Source organism: Vulpes lagopus, chromosome 5 (assembly GCF_018345385.1).
Source record: "Vulpes lagopus strain Blue_001 chromosome 5, ASM1834538v1, whole genome shotgun sequence".
In the NCBI taxonomy this organism is placed as follows: domain Eukaryota; kingdom Metazoa; phylum Chordata; class Mammalia; order Carnivora; family Canidae; genus Vulpes; species Vulpes lagopus.
This window is the reverse complement of record NC_054828.1, coordinates 80,312,318-80,329,842: the sequence shown is the minus strand read 5'-3', so window position 1 is coordinate 80,329,842 and position 17,525 is coordinate 80,312,318. Positions and strand designations below refer to the sequence as shown.

Here is a 17,525-nt window from a genome sequence, read left to right as displayed (position 1 = left end):
AATCAGACAGCAAAACTACAGATATGAAGACTTGAACTTGACCTAACTGCCATTTGTCAAACCCTCTACCCTAACACAGCAGAATGTGCATTCCATCTGAAGGACACATGGAACATTACCAAGTGTTTGGGCCATAAAACAAGTTTCAATAAAATGAAGAGAATTGAAATATTCCAAAAATAGTTATTTGATGAGAATGGAATTAAGCTAGCCATCAGTAACTGAAAGGTATCAGGGAAATCCTCATATATCTGGATTTAAAAAACCACTCTTCTAAAAACCCACAAGTCAAAGAAGAAAGGAAATCACAAAGGAAATTAGAAAATTTTAATTGAACAATAATTAAAGTTTAACATATGGAAGTTTGTGGGATGCAGTAAAGCGGTGCTTAGAGAAAAATTTAATTGAAAATGTCTGAATAAAGTTGTCTTCAAATTAATGATTTAAGCTTCTTTCTTAAAAAAAAATAGAAGACAAACTTTAAAAAATGACAAGCACAAAACAAGGACGAGGAAGCAAATAATAAGCAAAAATCAATGAAGTAAAAACAGGAAAACACTGGGAGAAAAAAAAAATCAATGAAACCAAAAGTTGGTTGTTGAAATCCATAAAATCTGTAAACCTCTAGCCCACATGAATAGAGGATAAAGAGAGAAGATGCACATTGCCAATATTGGGAATGAAAGAGGGGAACCTATAGTATCTGTCGCCATTTATAAGGGAATATTGTGAACATTTTTATGCCAGTAATTCAAATTGGGCAAAAATGGATCACTTACTTGAAAGATACAAGCTACCAATGTATACTCAAAAACACAATTAACCTAAATAGCCCTCTATCTATTCAAGAAATTTAATTTGTAGGTAAAAACATTCCTACAAGAGAATTCCAAGCCCAGATGGCTTCACCAGTGAATCCTGTGAAACACTTAAAGGAAGAAATAACACCAATTCTATATATTCTCCCAGAAAATAGAAAAGGAAGGAATACTCTTCCAACTTAATTTGTGAGGTCAGCAATTATCGTGATGCTAAAACCAAACAAAGACTTTACAAGAAAACTGTAGATCAGTATAGATGCAAAAACCCTGAACTAAATATTAACAAATTGAATTCAACAGTGCACAAAAAAGGGTAGGATGTCATGACCAAGCAGGGTATATGCTACCAATGCAGGGTTAGTTTGACATTCAAAGGCTAATTGGTGTTATTCACCATTTTAAAAAGCCAAAAGAAAAAAAATCATATGATCCTGTCAATACAAGTATAAAAAGCACTCGTCAGAATTCAATATCCATTCATTATAAAAACCATAAGAAACTGAAGTAATTGATAAAGGGCATCAAGGGAAAGCCTACAGCTAATATCACATTTGATGGTGAAAAAGTAAATACTTGCTCCCTAAGATCAGGACAAAGGCAAGGATGTCCATTCTTACACTTCTGTGGACATTGTACTGAAATTACTAGTGAATATGACAAGGCAATAGAAAGAAATTAAAGGGATCCAGGTTGGAATAAAGAAGTAAAACTGTTTTTATTCACAAGACTACATGGTTGTCCCCATAGAAAATCCTAGGGAATATACAAAAAAATCTACTAAAATTAATACATGTGAACACTTTTATTTCTATATATTAGCAACAAACAAAACTGAAAGAAAATACCATTTATAATAAATAAAAATGAAATATATTTAGGGGCAAATTTTACAAAATATATTTGAGACCTGTAGAGAACTATGAAATACAAAACATTGATGAGAGAAAGTCAAAGAAGATACTAAATAAATGAATTGGTGGTGATTAATAATTAATTAATAATAAGTATTATTATTACATAGAGAAATTACCATGCTCAGGGTCAGAAGATCTTGTTTAAGGCATCAGCTCTCCCCGAATCAGTCTATCTTCAGCACAGTCAATCTCAATACAATTTCCAACAGACTTTTTGTGGAGAAAAAGATTGACAAGTTAATAACAAAATTTTTTATGGGCATGTAAAGGATCTAGAATAACCAAAATAACTTTTATCAAGAAAAAGAAAGTTGGAGGATTTATCCTACCTGATTTTAAAACTTACTACAAAGTTAATCATTATACTATATTGCAGATAGGAATGGCTGTATAGATAATAGAATTTAGTATGAAATAAACCCATGCATGCGGTCAGTTGGTTTTTTTGTTTGTTTGTTTGGTTTGGTTTGGTATTTATTTTATTTTTATTTTTTTGGTTTATTTTATTTTTTGGCCTGAGATTTTGATCACTTATTAAAAATGTTTTATCCAATTGTAACATACATAAAATTGCACACAGTCAATTGATTTTTAGCAAAGATGACAAGTCAGTTAAATGAGGAAAAGATAATCTTTTCACCAATTGGTGCTGGGATAATTGGATGTCCATGTGCAAACAATTTTACATCAATTTGCTTGTCACATCATATACAGTAATTAACTCAAAATGGATGGGAGACTCAAATGTAAAGGCTAAAACTATACAAGCTCTATAAGAGAATGTAGAAGAAAAACCTTACTGCAATTTAGGCAAAGATTTCTTAAATGAGACAGAAAACGAAAAAAAAATTATTAGACTTCAAAATGAAAAACTTTTGTTTTCTGAAAGACATAAAGAAATGAAGAACAAGGCACAGACTGAGAAAAATAATTACAAAGCATATACCTGATAAGGACTTATATCCAGAATATAGAATTGGACTCTTGCAGCTTAATAATAAGAAAAAAATTGGGGGATCCCTGGGTGGCGCAGTGGTTTAGCGCCTGCCTTTGGCCCAGGGCGCGATCCTGGAGACCCGGGATCGAATCCCACATCAGGCTCCCGGTGCATGGAGCCTGCTTCTCCCTCTGCCTGTGTCTCTGCCTCTCTCTCTCTCTCACTGTGTGCCTATCATAAATAAATAAAAATTTAAAAAAAAAAAAAAAATTTAAAAAAAAAAAAAAAAAGAAAAGAAAAAAATTGGGCAGAAGATTTGAACGGACGCTGCTCCAAAGGGACAAGAAAATGGTCAATAAGCATGGGAAAAGATGTCCAGTCATTTGACATTAGGGAAATGGAAATCAAAACCACAATGAGATATATACCAGTATGCACCTGTTAGAATGGCTAAAATTAAAATTAAAATTACCGTCATTGGCAATGATGAGGAAGAACCAGGCTGATAGAAATGTAAAATGGACACTTTGAAAAACATTAGTAGCTTATTTAAAAGGGAAACTTGCACTTGCACTTGCACTCACTTTTTTTTTTTTTTTTCTGTTGGAGCATCTGTAACTTTCAGCACACACTGGTTTGAAACAGAGGTGTACCCCGGACCCCTTGTCAGCACCCTCTGACAAGGACCTTGACACTCATGCCTGTATTTCCAGCTCTGCTTGGCCCAGCATGGAACATGCTTAGCCTGCACACACGGAGGGGCGAGGGGATGGGGAGCGTGGCAGCATGGAGTGCCTGGGCAGCTCGAGGACCAGGGTTTGTTCTGACTCCGGGCTGTACGGGAGTGTACCCACAGCAGGTGCTCGGTGCATGTGCGCTGAGTGTGGCTGTGCGAAGGGAGAAAGGCACACTACTTCAGGGGGTCCTAGGAGGGGCCTGGGCTGAAGGGCAGACAGTGCAGCGGGGCCCAGGGACCTCCAACCAACGCATCAGTGAGGGCTTCCTGAAGGAAGCGGGGTCTTGCTGGGCCTTGACAGGTAGAACTTGGCCTTGTGAAGGGGGGACCAAGGGGGCAAAGACCTGCTACAGTGAGGAGGAGGCAGGCACACAGGCTATAGAGGGGGTTCGTGAGGCTGAAGATTCAGAAGGGCCGTGGATGCAGCTAAGGCTCTTGAAAAGTCCTCTCTGGATTCTGGAACTGAGTTCTTAGCAGAAAGGTAATGGGATTAAAGCAGTGCTTTGGAAAGGCCACTCTGGGACAGAGGGGAGCAGCTGGGGACGTGGTAGAGCAAGCAGGAACTAGCTTTGGAAAGCAGAGGAGAGAGGAGGCCTGAGCTGTGACAGCCCCACAAGGGGGAGATGAGGGACACCATAATCCTCATCTTCGCCAACAAACAGGACCTGCCTGATGCCATGAAACCCCACGAGATCCAGGAGAAACTGGGCCTGACCCGGATTCGGAACAGGAACTGGTATGTGCAGCCCTCCTGTGCCACCTCAGGGGATGGACTCTATGAGGGGCTCACATGGTTAACCTCTAACTACAAATCCTAATGAGCATTCTCCACCTATCCCCCGGAAGGAGAGAAATCAGAAACCCATTCATAGGATTATCGAGTTATATAAACTCACCATTACCTAGTGAATCAGGGACGCAGATTTACACAAAGACTTTGATGCAAATGTTCATAGTGGCTTTATTAATAATAGCCCCCAAGTGGAAGGAACCCAAATACCCATTGGCTGAAGAATGGATAAACAAATTGTGGCATATTCATACAATGAAATATTGCTCAAGAACAACAACAAAAGAATTGAACTCTGACCTACCAATATACACAACAACATGGATAAATATCAACAACATTAAATGCTAACTAAAAGAAGCCAGACACAGAAGTCTACAAATTAAATTATTTTATTCATGTGAAATTTTAGAAATGGTGAAACTATAGTGACAGAAATTTGTGCATATATGTTATTTTTCTTTTTAAAAAAAGTGTATGGAAAGCAAATAATTTTGGGGAGTTTTTTGCCCACCTGTGTATCATAGCAAAGAGCATACTGCTATCTTAAAGATATTTAACATATGCATGAGCAACCAGAAATTTTCCATAATCACTCAGTGAATGAAGCAGATAATTTTTTAAAAAATTTGTTTGCAAGAGAGAACATAAGTAGGGAGGGGAAGAGGCAAGGAGAAGCAGAAGGAGAGAGAGAGAAGCAGGCTCCCCGCTGAGCAGGGAGGCCATTGTGCTCCCTCCCAGGACCCTGGCATCATGACTTGAGCCACAGGCAGGTGCTTAACCAACAGAGCCACCCAGGCACCCCTGAAGTAGACAAATAAGTTGAATTTTTACTATTTGAGGTCAGTGAAATATGACTATAGCATACTGAGACTTTTTTTTTCTGGCAACCTCAGATGGACTCTGAGAAAACTTTCAGATAGCTGGTTCTAAAAATGATGTCCTTAGAGCTGCATCATTGGAATAAACTTAAAACCTCTCACATTCAGTGCTATAAAGGATACGGGTGTTTTGAGAATTACCTTTTTTCCCCTCACCAATAATTGAGTTTAGTTTTCCTTTTTAAATTACCTTTTTTTTACCCAGTCACTTTGGACATTTGCTGGTAATAGCCAGTAACATCTGATTTTATTTTCAGATAAAGAACCAAAGTCAGGAATCAAAGGAACCAGCCCAGTGGCTGCAAAGCACTCCTGAACATTGACTCAGGATGACCAACAGCCCAATAGCTCCCCAGGCAGGAGCCCCAGAAAGGATAAAAAATAATTTTCTAATAAAAAGAGCTATCTGACATTGATACGGGCTACCTTGGGATAAGGTAATCTCCCCCAGGTTCAGGTGGTGACTGCAGACTCCATTGTCAGGACCACAGGAGAGAAGTTTTTTCAGGCATCTGATGAGATGTTAGGCTGACATGGGTGCTCTGTGCATACGTGGCTGGACCCTGGTTCCCCACATGGGTTACAGCTGGAAGCCTCCTGAGCTTTACGTGAAAGACTTCTTCCAGCTCTGGATCTTGTGGGTGTTTGGATAAAAGCCTTCTGTGGTGTGCCATTTGAATTCAATTTTCGGGATAGCAATCCCCTAACCTGTTGTTAAAGATGTTACAGAGTGTTGCTATACAGCTCTGAAAGATGCCATCATGTATGGGTTGAAAACAGTCCCAGAGATCATTTGCAGTAAGGCAAATGTGCATATTCATGTTTGCTTCAAAGCTACCGAATACCTCTTCCTGACACACTTAAGTTTTCTGGAAAATAATTGATGAATTGCCCTTATAATTGTTATAATGGAAGTGATAGATCTCAGGCGCAGACATACATCTTGGAGTAAACGCTAAAGACAGAGTTCTTTTTCCAGAAGCATTTATGGTTTAAAATAATATATTCAGTACTTAAAAAGCTAGCATCTTCTTCCAAATGGCCTGGCAGAAGAGGAGAAAGCCCCAGATGGTCGGGTTTGGCAGTGCCTGGGCCACTGTGTTGAGGACACCATCTTTAATGTAGATGAAGATTTATTTCATAGTCCAGCCGGGAAGGTGAAGCATATTGTAGGATGGGGTATTTAAATGCCTCCTTCCTTAGAAGTTGAGAGAGCATGAACACAGATTCTTTTTCGCTAAATAATCCCTATTGCAGTCCTTCTACTTATTTGTTCAACAAATAGCAAGCACCACGGAGTATTGTACTATGGGAGACGGTGCAAGGGGCACAGATACAAACGAGATACCAGCCTTCCCCTGAAGTATCTTGAAATATATTTTGGGCAGATGAGATGGAAGAGGAAGCAGCTACAGGAGTGTTTCTGAAGCATGGCAGTTGAATAGATCAGGGACTAGAGATAGTGGAGGTCAAAGGAAGGAAGGAATATTGCTTTTGAGTTATTTAAGGGAAGAGTGGTTTCTATGAGCCATGCAGGCAGCCCCAAGGAAGGGGACAAGTGTATTCTATTTGGCAGAAATGTCAAGGAGGATGAGAGGAAATTACTTTGGTGATTAGGACCTCGCTGTTGACCTTCAGGAGAAGGACTTTGAGGAGAGCATGCTCTCAGAAGCCAGATTGTAGTGAGCTACAAGGCAGAGAAATTGGGGAGATGGAGGATTGGTCACTCATTGATGATGTCTGCCGGTGAAGGGGAAAGTACAACAGAGTCAATGAGATTTTTTTTTTTCCTCAGAAGGAAAAATTGTTATTTTGAAAGCAAAGGCTAGTGTGTTATTGAAGGGAGAGGTTAAATATGTTTGAAAGGGAATAATTACACTGTAAGACCCCAGGGAGGATAACGGTAAGCAAGGAAAGAACCACAGGACAATCAGTAGTATTTTGATAGGAAAATGAACAGCCCTAGTATGTGTTTTTGCATTTTATGAAAAGATGTCACATTAGGAAACAAATAGCATTAGTGATCAATAGATTCAAGTAAGAAGTTGAGCAGGAAGAAAGATTAAAAGTAGTTGCACATTTAGAATCTTGTTCTTTAAAGAACGTGAACAATTTATATCCTCTGGTAGTAATTTAACAGGGTTATTCCATGTCTTCCAATGGAACACCAAGAAATGCAAACTGAAGAGAGTTGTTTTCCTGGACCTCGTCTCTGCCTCTTGTATCCATCAGACTTACTCTGTACCCGTGCCAAGGCTTGTCTTGCTAACCACCATTTCACCTCACTGGTTGTTGAACAAGGTTGAGAAAGAGAGGCAAGGAGCCCCATGGTGGATGCGACTTAACGATCCCCATGAAGCTTGCTTTACTGCAGGGCAGAAGTGTTCCAAGAGCCCTGTCATTGAGGAGTAAGCAATTTTCATCACCCATAATGACCACCCTTGTGGAAGATGTCATGGGGACAGCCAGGACACTTGGAAAGTATTCACGTGTGTGTGTTGTGAGTGCCTACCAAGCCTTCTGAATGTGTATTCCGTCATACCCCCTCCTCCCATTTGAGATCAATATTCATGCCTCTGGCTCCTTCAGAATTAACTATGCCATTTAAAGAAATTTTTCTCTCTCTGAAGGACCTCACAGGTGTCACCTTTGTGCTCCTCAGACACAGGTGTGTTTGCGGTGGTGAACAGCCATTCCTTGTCTCTGCTCGGGAAGCTGACGATCAGCGCTGCCTTTAACGTGGTATACATCTACACCTCCGAGCTGTACCCTACCGTCATCAGGTGCGCCTCCCACATCCTGCATGTCTTGTGGGTGCTTGCAGCAACAGAGGCCCAGTTCTCATTCCACCGGGTCCATCGTTAGCGTGCGCCAGCAACAATTCAACAAGCAGGTGTGAGCCCCAAAACTAACTGTGTAGATGATACTCGGGCTACTTGGCAGAGAAAACATAGCTGTAGTTTGGCCTGAGTTCCCTCCTGTAAATCGTACGAGAAGTACTGTCCACTGAATGCATCCATCACCCAGAGAGTGCTCGGATGCCATTTTGATTTCAGTGGACTGGATTTGTTCAGTCACTCATCCTGTGTCAGGTACATGACAGGCAAGGGGATGAGTCCCTGTTCTCACAGAACCCACATTTTAGCTCAAAATAAGACACATTTTTAAAAAGGTACTTCCACCCAGTAAGAAGTGAAGATGAGGTGTACCTATTAGTTGTTAAATGTGGTTTCTAATGTGTAGGACATGCTTGTGTCAAAAAGAATATATGAATTTCCCCTCATAAGTCTGAAAACAAAATGTGAAGGGCAGGGATATACCTCAGTCTTCTTAGAACTGGCTCTCTTGGCCCTGAAAGTATTCCCTAGCTCAACATCTCCCTTGTCTTTTTCAAGATCATTCCAGATGTTTTCCCTCATCCATGCAAACTTAATGATTCTTTCTACCTATTAATTTAAAATCTCTTTCCCTCCAATTTTTCCTAGGCTGTCTGTTATTGGCTGGTCATTTCCTAATTTCCTCTGACCTGTTTTCTCTGGCTGCTGGCTGTGGTACTGGGGGTGACCATTTTGTCCAAACTGGGGTGTTACCAACAATTGGGCTGGGGTGAAAGGGTGATGGGTGGCCATCCCAACTGCATCCACTCTCATTCCCACTTCTTCCCACCTCTTCCATGTCCATACTCCCCAGGAAGGTAATGTTCCTGGTTTCCTGAGAATATGTGCTCAGTTCCTAGTCATATGCCTGACCCTTTAATCGTCAATTAGTTGAAACTAAATAAATGGGCAGACATCTCAGATAATAAACCCCTGGCTCTCCATGAATATATTAGTTCATAGGATATCTCACACACAAAAACCCCCAAGAACATCTGACAAAGAAATACTCACATGGTCATTTCTGTATTGTCCTCTGTAATAACTACGGTGTCTAGTATTATTAACCTCATGTGGCTATTTAAATTTAAATTAATTAAAATGAAGTAAATTAAAAATCCACTTCCTCATTCTCACTAGCCACACTTCAAGTGTTCATAGGTGCGGGCATCTAGTGGCTTCCATATTGGATAGTGCAGTTACAGAACATTTCTAGCATTTCAGAATGTTCCAGTTGGCAGCACTGCTTTAAAGGAGCCTGTGTTCCCTCCACTTTGGGATTTATTATTACTATAGGCCCTTGTCCCACAGGGTCTTTACATTCCCTTCCTAAAACTTTACTAATGTTTCCCCCTTTTTTATGCCTTTCAGGAATGTTGGACTCGGGACTTGTTCTATGTTCTCCCGAATTGGTGGGATTATTGCTCCCTTCATCCCCTCACTGGTTGGTTTGTACCTCCTGGTTTTGTTTTTCTAGATTCTCTGCTTTGGAAATGCTTGTGCTTTTGAGTAGAAAGTGGTAATAGGGGTACCTGGGTGGCTCAATTGGTCAAGCATCTGCCTTTGGCTCAGGTCATATCCTAGGGTCCTAGGATCGGGCCCTACATTAGGCTCCCTGCTCAGCGAGGAGTTGGCTTCTCCCTCTGCCTCTCCTGCTGCTTCTGCTCTCTTTCAAATAAATAAATACATTCTTTAAAAAAAAAAAAAAAGGAAAGAGAGTAGTAATGAACAGCTGCTACTTAAGATCAGCCTGACCAAGTGTAAACCTTATATCTTTTAGATTACGTATCCCTCAGGGCAGATGAGGTGTTACCCAGGATGCTTTTACCCTGAAGGCTCTGAGAGGTTGCTTATCTACATTCATTGTGGAGAGTTAGCAACAGCCAGCTTGCCCCCTCCTAGGAAGTCACCATTCATAAGTTAATCAATTAGTGAATGTTTATTAAGCTTCTGCTGTGTGCTGGGCCCTGTGTTGAGCTCTTCAGCACACATCATCTCGTGTAAGCTTCACAATAACCATGTGAGGTGGGCATTGGTATTACCCTTTATTAAACATGAGAAATTCTTTCAGAAACAGGTCAAGTAACTTGCCCAAAGGCACACCACTCAGAAAAGAAAATTGGAAAAGAAACATGCCTGACATGTGTCTGTTAAGAGTTTTTAGCATTTTCTAAATTTCATAGTCAAAAGAAAGGGGATAGACTTAATGGCAGCCCTTAAAGTCCTTCCAGTCTTGAAAGGTTCGGATTCAGAGATGGAATCCATGGAGCCGCTGCACCTGTCTCTGCTTGGTCCGATCTGTGGCCCTTGCAGCCAGAGTTCATTAAAGGGTGACTAGATTTGCTGTGTAGACAACTGTTCTCCCCACTTCCTAGCATGCTGGCAGGTTGGGTCCAAGGACCCCGGGAGGGGAGGTTCCCACAGGACCAGCCAAGAGGGTCCTTGGCTTCCTGCAACATGAAAATCAAATGTGAGCCAGCAGGAAGTGAAAGCAGAGTTTATCGAAGATCTAGAGAGAGCAGATACAGATGGAGTGACTGGGAGGCTCAGAAAGGAAAGGAGGGAGTCTCATCTTTGTTCAGGGGGCTGGAGGTGGTCTGGTGTACGTGTCCTCTGAGGCATCCAGGGACTGGTTAGAACCGAAGACAAGGGCCCCAGTGTTATTCCTTGGAGCCAGGGGGTCTTGGTGTGGAGATGTCTAGATGTCTAGCTCCCAGTAGTCTGGAATGTGCATCTGATAGCTTCAACTGGTCATTCTCACCTGGTCCTTCCTTAGACGTTATCTGTTCTAGAGAAATCATTAAGTGTTGGCCCCTCACAAAGAGGACCTATGCTATTTGCATTACAAGACCTGTGTCAATCGGAGAAGGACAAACATTATATGGTCTCATTCATTTGGGGAATATAAAAAAATAGTGAAAGGGAATAAAGGGGAAAGGAGAAAAAATGAGTGGGAAATATCAGAAAGGGAGACAGAACATGAGAGACTCCTAACTCTGGGAAACAAACTAGGGGTGGTGGACGGGGAGGTGGGTAGGGGGTGGGGGTGACTGGGTGACGGGCACTGAGGGGGGCGCTTGATGGGATGAGCACTGGGTGTTATTCTATATGTTGGCAAATTGAACACCAATAAAAAATAAATTTATATATATATAAAGACCTGTGTGAAGTGGAGTGAGGGTGCAGGTCCTAGCAAGAAGAGAAGCCGGAAAAGCAGCAAAGGGCAAAAACAGCTTTTTCTCTCATGGTGTCCCTTTGGTTTTCCTGTCTCACCGGTACAGGAGGATATCTCTGAAATGCTGCTGTAGCCTTTTCTTTCTTTCTGTCTTTGAGTTGCAGTGTACTTCCTTTACATAAGTATCTCTTTCCATGTTTCATGCCTAATTTTACACTATAAAACCATTCTCTAATATAAATTAGTTCCATTCTGCCAAGTGTGTCAGACATTAGGTGTTTAAATCTAAAGATCTGTGACTCTGCATGGTTCTCCCAGAACATTCAAATACCTAGTACTGTGTCTCTCTTCCTGCTCAGTTGAAAAGCGGTGAGAGTGCTGTGTCCCCTTTGCTCCAATGACACACCCACAGTGTTGGACCTCTCTGTGGGTTCCAGAGGTGAGACTCCCCCTGTCCACCTCCCCCCCTCCACCCGCCTTCTCCATCATCTCTTTACTTCTGAAAAATCAGCAACCCATTATCTGAGAGGATATCCTAACTAGTAGCGGTTCCGATCCACACAATGTGGAAGCCCAAGTGAGAAGATCATAAAGCTAAGCAACTCCTGTATAGGAATTCGAGAATATTAGCTCAGAAGGACCCTAGAGCAACACCCCAGTTGCTCTAGAGCAACAGTTTTCTATGTTATCTTTGAACCTGTTTGTGTTTAAAGAAACAAATTTTCCTGAGAATGTCTTCTGGGTCTCAGAAACGATGTTGTATCACCATGTTCAGTTCAGGTTGTTTCCAGACCACATGGATATTCTAGGGCTCTTGAGGCTTTTCTTTTTTTTTTTTTCGGGGGTGGAGAGTCCTACCTTTAACCCCTGTCCTTGAGGTATGATGCTGAAGAGGGAGAGCCAAGATTTTGTCTCATGGAGTCACAGAATGAATCTCACGGATAAAGGAGAGCAAGTAAAGTGATAAAGAGTTTTTATTAAGCAAGGATACAGAAAAAAAAGCTCTCAGGAATGAAAGGGGTCCTCATGAGGTTGCCACTGAGGGCTTTTAGGGTTGGTCTTTTATTGAAAGCTAACCAGGGAACGTAAATCTTTTTAGTGTCTCCACCGACAGCACCTTTGTGTAAGGACTAGTGATAACATCTTTAATGCCTTACAGTTTTTTAGGGTTTGGTTATTCTTTGTTGGTCACAGATGGCTGTCATAAAAAAGCACCCCCCCCCCTCAGATACCTAGGGCAATTTATCTCTTGTTTCCTTATACTTCCTCATTTTTGAGATTTCTGTGAGCCTGATCCCGCAGTCCCCTACCTATCCCTCCCTACTGCACCCCACCTGTCCCTTACTCGGTGCTAAGTGAGTCAGCCACCGTATATGGGATCCTTTCACTGATTCCAGTGTTGAGAACTTTAACATTTATTGTGAGTATTTGGGGTGTTGCCCAAGCCAAGAGTATGTGGAGATCCCTTGTCTTAGAAGTGAATCTCTAGCAGTGAAAGCAATACCTCCCTCCCCTACTGCTTCTGACCCGCATACCTTGGCTGCTTTCTGTGTACCCACTCCCACTTCTGCGTGCCTGAGCAGCCACTCCATGGCTTTCCAGGGTAATTCGCCATGGGGAGAGAAGTGGCTTGTAGTGGATTCTGGTGGGAAGGCATGAATTGGGTAGTAAACACAGCCATCACTCGGTCATAAGACTGCTGATTGTCACGTGGCGGGAAATGGATACTAATTTTTTGTGTGTTTCTGTTCTGTTCCTTGCCCCCACAGAGGTATGTGCAGGGGTCTCTACCCTTCGTTGTCTTTGGAGCCACTGGCCTGACTTCGGGCCTCCTAAGTTTATTATTGCCAGAAACCCTTAACAGCCCATTGCTTGAGACTTTTTCTGACCTTCAAGTGTATTCCTATCGGAGGCTGGGAGAGGAAGCGTTATCTTTACAGACCTTGGATCCCCCACAGGTATGGCATAGTTCTTTTGATCATTCAGTTGTACCACTTGGATGATGATAGTTTTCTGGGTGTGGGGGAAAATGTTCTGGTTAGATTTTACAGAACTGAGCAAAACTGTTGAAAAACAAAGATATGGGATAAATAGCAGCTGGTTGGTTTAGAGGAACAAAGACAGCCAGTGAGTCATTTGCTCTCTGGCTTTATTGGAACACGGCAGGGTAAATTCTTTGGAGAGTAGATGTCATGAAAGTGCGTTTGTCAGTTGAGTGTCAGATAATAATTTTCATTTTAGAAATGTCGTGGCATCATGTGACCATCCTTTTCTCCTTTCCTGTCTCAGTCTGTTGACAAGGACAACACTTTAGGCAGTGAGAGTGAGGAAGAAGAGGAGTTTTTTGATGCCGATGAAGAAACCCAGATGATTAAGTGAATTGCCTCGGATTCCCCCTCCCAAACAGATGGTCTCCTTGTCTCTGGCCAAGGCAAGGTTTTCCAGGAAACCTAAGAGAGTGGTGGAAGTGCAGGCTTGAACGTACGTGGAAGGTACTCAGCATGGGCTCATTTTTTCTAGGCACAGAGGAAGCTGGGGAAGGGATTTCATGAGAGAGAATATGACCATTCTGAGGGTACAGTCACTCTTTAGTCCAAAATTCTGGTTTATTTCTGAACCATGACTTCTGGCCAGAGAGCTCAAAAACACATGCCGGAGTGGAAAGCTAATTTGAAAAAAAAAAAAAAAAAAGGAAAGCTAATTTGTTTCTGGAAGTCTGATCATGTTGCTTATCCTTGATCATGACCTAAAGGCAGACATGTAAAATTTCTTCGCACTTCGAAGTGGGATAAGATAAACCATCCTTAAGATTTCATCCTAATACCATATTTGACGCCTCACCAGGAGTCTCCTGAGGCAGACTGCTGTTCACCTTTCAGTTTTGTGCCAGAGGAGGAGCACCGAGAGGTGATTGATTAAATGTACCCCAAGGCCTCTGGCTTTCCCCTAACTGTTGAAAGGTGGGTCTGCCCCTTGGTTTGCAGGCTGAGGGTTGGCTTCACCTCCTGCCATTAGCTCCAGAGACCATCCCCTGGGAAAAACCAACTGTACTGATAACGATTTTCTCAGAGCCAGAAGTGTGGCCGCAGAGCCCTCTTAACTCCCTTTGACATTCCACTTGTATCACCTCCTCAGTTCTGAGGTGCACCTCCAGGAGGCCCCACCTCAGATTCTAGTACCAGCAAGTAGCTTCAGAACTGTGCTCAGTAAGGAATGAAGTTCTGTAAAGGCGGAGGGCAGTTACAAAGTGACACGTCAGACCCTTGAAGAGGTGCAGCTTTTAGAAGGAATAAAAGGAAACCATCTGTCACGAGTTTTTGTTTGGTCTGTTGGGGCATTGTGCAGGGAGGGGCTTTTAACATTTAAGACCTTGAACACTTCCAATCTCAGATCAGTCCCTGCTTCTGGAGTCCGAGTGGAAAGCAAGTAATTTCGGAGGAAATATTGTTTTTTCATGAAGTACCACCAACTTTCAAATAAGTCTGCCACACTTCAACTTCCAAAACCATGTGCTGGAAGTATCTGTTTCCCTCAAAACTTGAACACTCTCTCAAAGTTGAAGTATTAGCCTGGAGTCAGCAAGCTTGCACAGCATGGCTTTGGGCCACTTTCCCAAGGGGGAACATTTCTGTGTCTTCAGGATTTCCCATTCTACTAACTCTCACAGAAAAGGAAGTTGCATCGGAGATGAAGGGAAGACGTCATTGGGACTGCTTCTGGATGTCTTGTTGGCCTTGCCCCCGGTTGACTCTGACCCTACCTACCCCATCCCCTTCCACATCAGCCTCTTGGTTTGCACTTTGTCAGGCTGTACCTTTGTACCTGTTAAAGTATTTTTATGTCCTTTATGCCCTTGGCTATGTTTGGAGCTCTTCATAAATAGGGGCCATCTTTATTGCTGTTTGTTTCTATCTACTGTGCCCAGAAGAATATGGACTAGACACAAGAAAGACCTAATAAATATTACTGTTTCTAGACATGGAGAAAACTAGGGAACTCCTTGCAGTATCATTTGTATAAATCCCAGGCAAATCTGACCCAAACCCCCAAACTGTGGAATCCTGCCTTTCTCTGGCAATTAGAGAGACCCTGCCCACCACCAGGGGAGGAAGAGATGAGGAACTTACAAGGACTCTTAGAAGCTCTTCTTAATGATCAGGAGGTAAAAATAAAGCAGTGAACTAGCATATATGTGCTCTTTAGTCAGAGCGCTCTTTGCGTTCTAAGAGCAATACATCCCATTGCAGAAAATTTGGAAACCAGAAGTTAATAAATTTGTCACCCAGAGGCAGCCAGTGTGATAGCTTCATTCTAACTGAAGACCGGTTGGGAATCCATTTCTCTGTTGTCACTGGGGTTCTCTCTGTCTCTGGCTAAATAAATGAGGATTCCATTAGTTCCCTCCCTGGGTATCCTGCTTTCCCAGCTATGGGGTGGAAGAAAGGAAGGGGGGATACACATGTTGCTTACAAAGGCCAGGCAGGCCATCAGCTGCCCATGTCTGTTGTGTCACTAATAAGGTACTTGTTTCTTTCTAGATGGTCTTTTGGCAAAGTTTCATAATTACTGTTTTTTCATCCTATCGCCTTTTATAAAGACAGATTGTTTTCCTTTTGATATTAAGTGTTGAAGAATAGGATTGTAGAGAGTGTGTACATGTGTATATTTGCACTGACGAAATTCTTAGAAAGCTTTGAATTTATAGGTAACATAATTTGTGCAGATGATTTTGTAAAAAGCATCCTTTTTATTTTTTTACTCTATTCAAAATTAAATGTTTTTCTCTTCAAAAGCAGCAAGAAAAATGTAAGACACATAAGAAACCCCCAGTTTCTAGAGTCAAAGGTCTTAAAACAGCTTGTCCAGAACCTTGGTACCACACTGATTTGTTAAAAGAAACAGTGTTGAAGTTTCCTGATTTGGTGAGTTAAAACATTGCCCATTGAAAATGCAGTATTTGTCATTTGGCTGCTTTCAAGCAATATAGATATTCTTTAGTATTTAAAAATGAACAAAGAGGGGCCCCTGGGTGGCTCAGTCGGTTAAGCATCTGCCTTTGGATCATCAGGTCATGATCCTGGAGTCCTGTCATCAAGCCCTACATTGGGCTCCCTGCTCAGGGGGATGTCTGCTTCTCTCTCTTCCTCTGCCTACTGCTCCTGTTGTCTCTCTCACTGGCTCACTCTCTCTCTTTCTCAAATAAATAAATAAATATATATATATATATATTTTTTTAATGAGCAAAGAAAATACAACAAATAAGGAAATGAAAGTTTTAGGGACATTGATTAAGTGATTTTAATCTAGGTAGGTATTTTTGTGGAGGTCAATTTGATGAAGAAACTGTTAGTAGATTTATATTCTTAACAAGAACATGGAAATAATTGTCACTGGCAAATCAGAATTAAAGTACGGTTTTCCAATAGGACTTATTTTCCACTACAAATTCTTATTAAATCATTGGTTCTGGAATTTGAAAGATATCTATAAAGGATTTTTTAACTAAATAAAGTGCAGATATTTTGGCTTCCTATAATTTAGGAAAGAATCACAAATCTTAGGCCTTTTGTGTTCTTAAAGAACGTGTCAGGATGTGTAGTGGCATCTTTGGCAAACTGGACAAATAAGAATCTGCTAGAAATTATGGATGGTATGTGGTACCAGAACTGTAGCAAAGTAAGGGAGTCATGACAGATAGGGCACAATAGGCAACTATAAAAATATTTTTAGAGGGAGAAAAATGCAAAGATAATGGGTTGTCAGAAAATTCATCAACGTAGTATATTAAAGGAAAAAGAACTTGTGATTACCTCAATATATATGTGAATATTATTTGGCAGAATTCACCTATTCAAAATAAAAGCTATTAGCAGATGAAACTTCCTTAGTAAAATAAGGGATATTGTAGTCCATGTGGTGAATTAGCACAGTGTCTCTGCACCTTCCTTAGGACCTTGGCCTTCAAACTTTCTTGATCATGACCCATAATAAGAAATGTTTACTTTATATATATATTTTTTTTCTCTTTCTCTCACCCCTTATATATATAATGTTTAAAATATTTTAATATATCTGTGTATATGTGTATATATGTTTATGTATATATTTTATTATATATAATATATAGAATAATATATATTTTATATATAATATATAATATATATTGTTATTATATATTTTATATATATATATAAAAGAATAAGTGTTGTTTTGGGATGCCTGGCTGGCTTAGTCAGTAGAGCATACAACTCTTGATCTCAGGGTTGTAAGTTCGAGTTCCACGTTGGATGGAAAAGATGACTTAAAAAAGAATAAATACTGTTTCATAGAAGTTCTATATATGTAGTATATAGTTTTATATATATTTTTTTGGGGGGGTACCAAATTACTTTATT

General features: G+C 41.0%; 1 protein-coding gene across 1 annotated transcript in view; it reads left to right on the top strand.

Annotated features, from left to right (window-relative positions):
• Positions 1-15,417, top strand: part of SLC22A15 (solute carrier family 22 member 15) — an 81,847-nt gene extending 66,430 nt beyond the window's left edge. The window contains exons 9-12 of the mRNA XM_041757413.1: positions 7,742-7,862; positions 9,327-9,399; positions 12,900-13,088; positions 13,420-15,417. Coding sequence (XP_041613347.1) covers positions 7,742-7,862; positions 9,327-9,399; positions 12,900-13,088; positions 13,420-13,509 — 473 coding nt within the window. The 3' untranslated portion in view covers positions 13,510-15,417. The remainder of the gene's footprint in view (positions 1-7,741; positions 7,863-9,326; positions 9,400-12,899; positions 13,089-13,419) is intronic.
• The last annotated feature ends 2,108 nt before the right edge of the window (positions 15,418-17,525 follow it).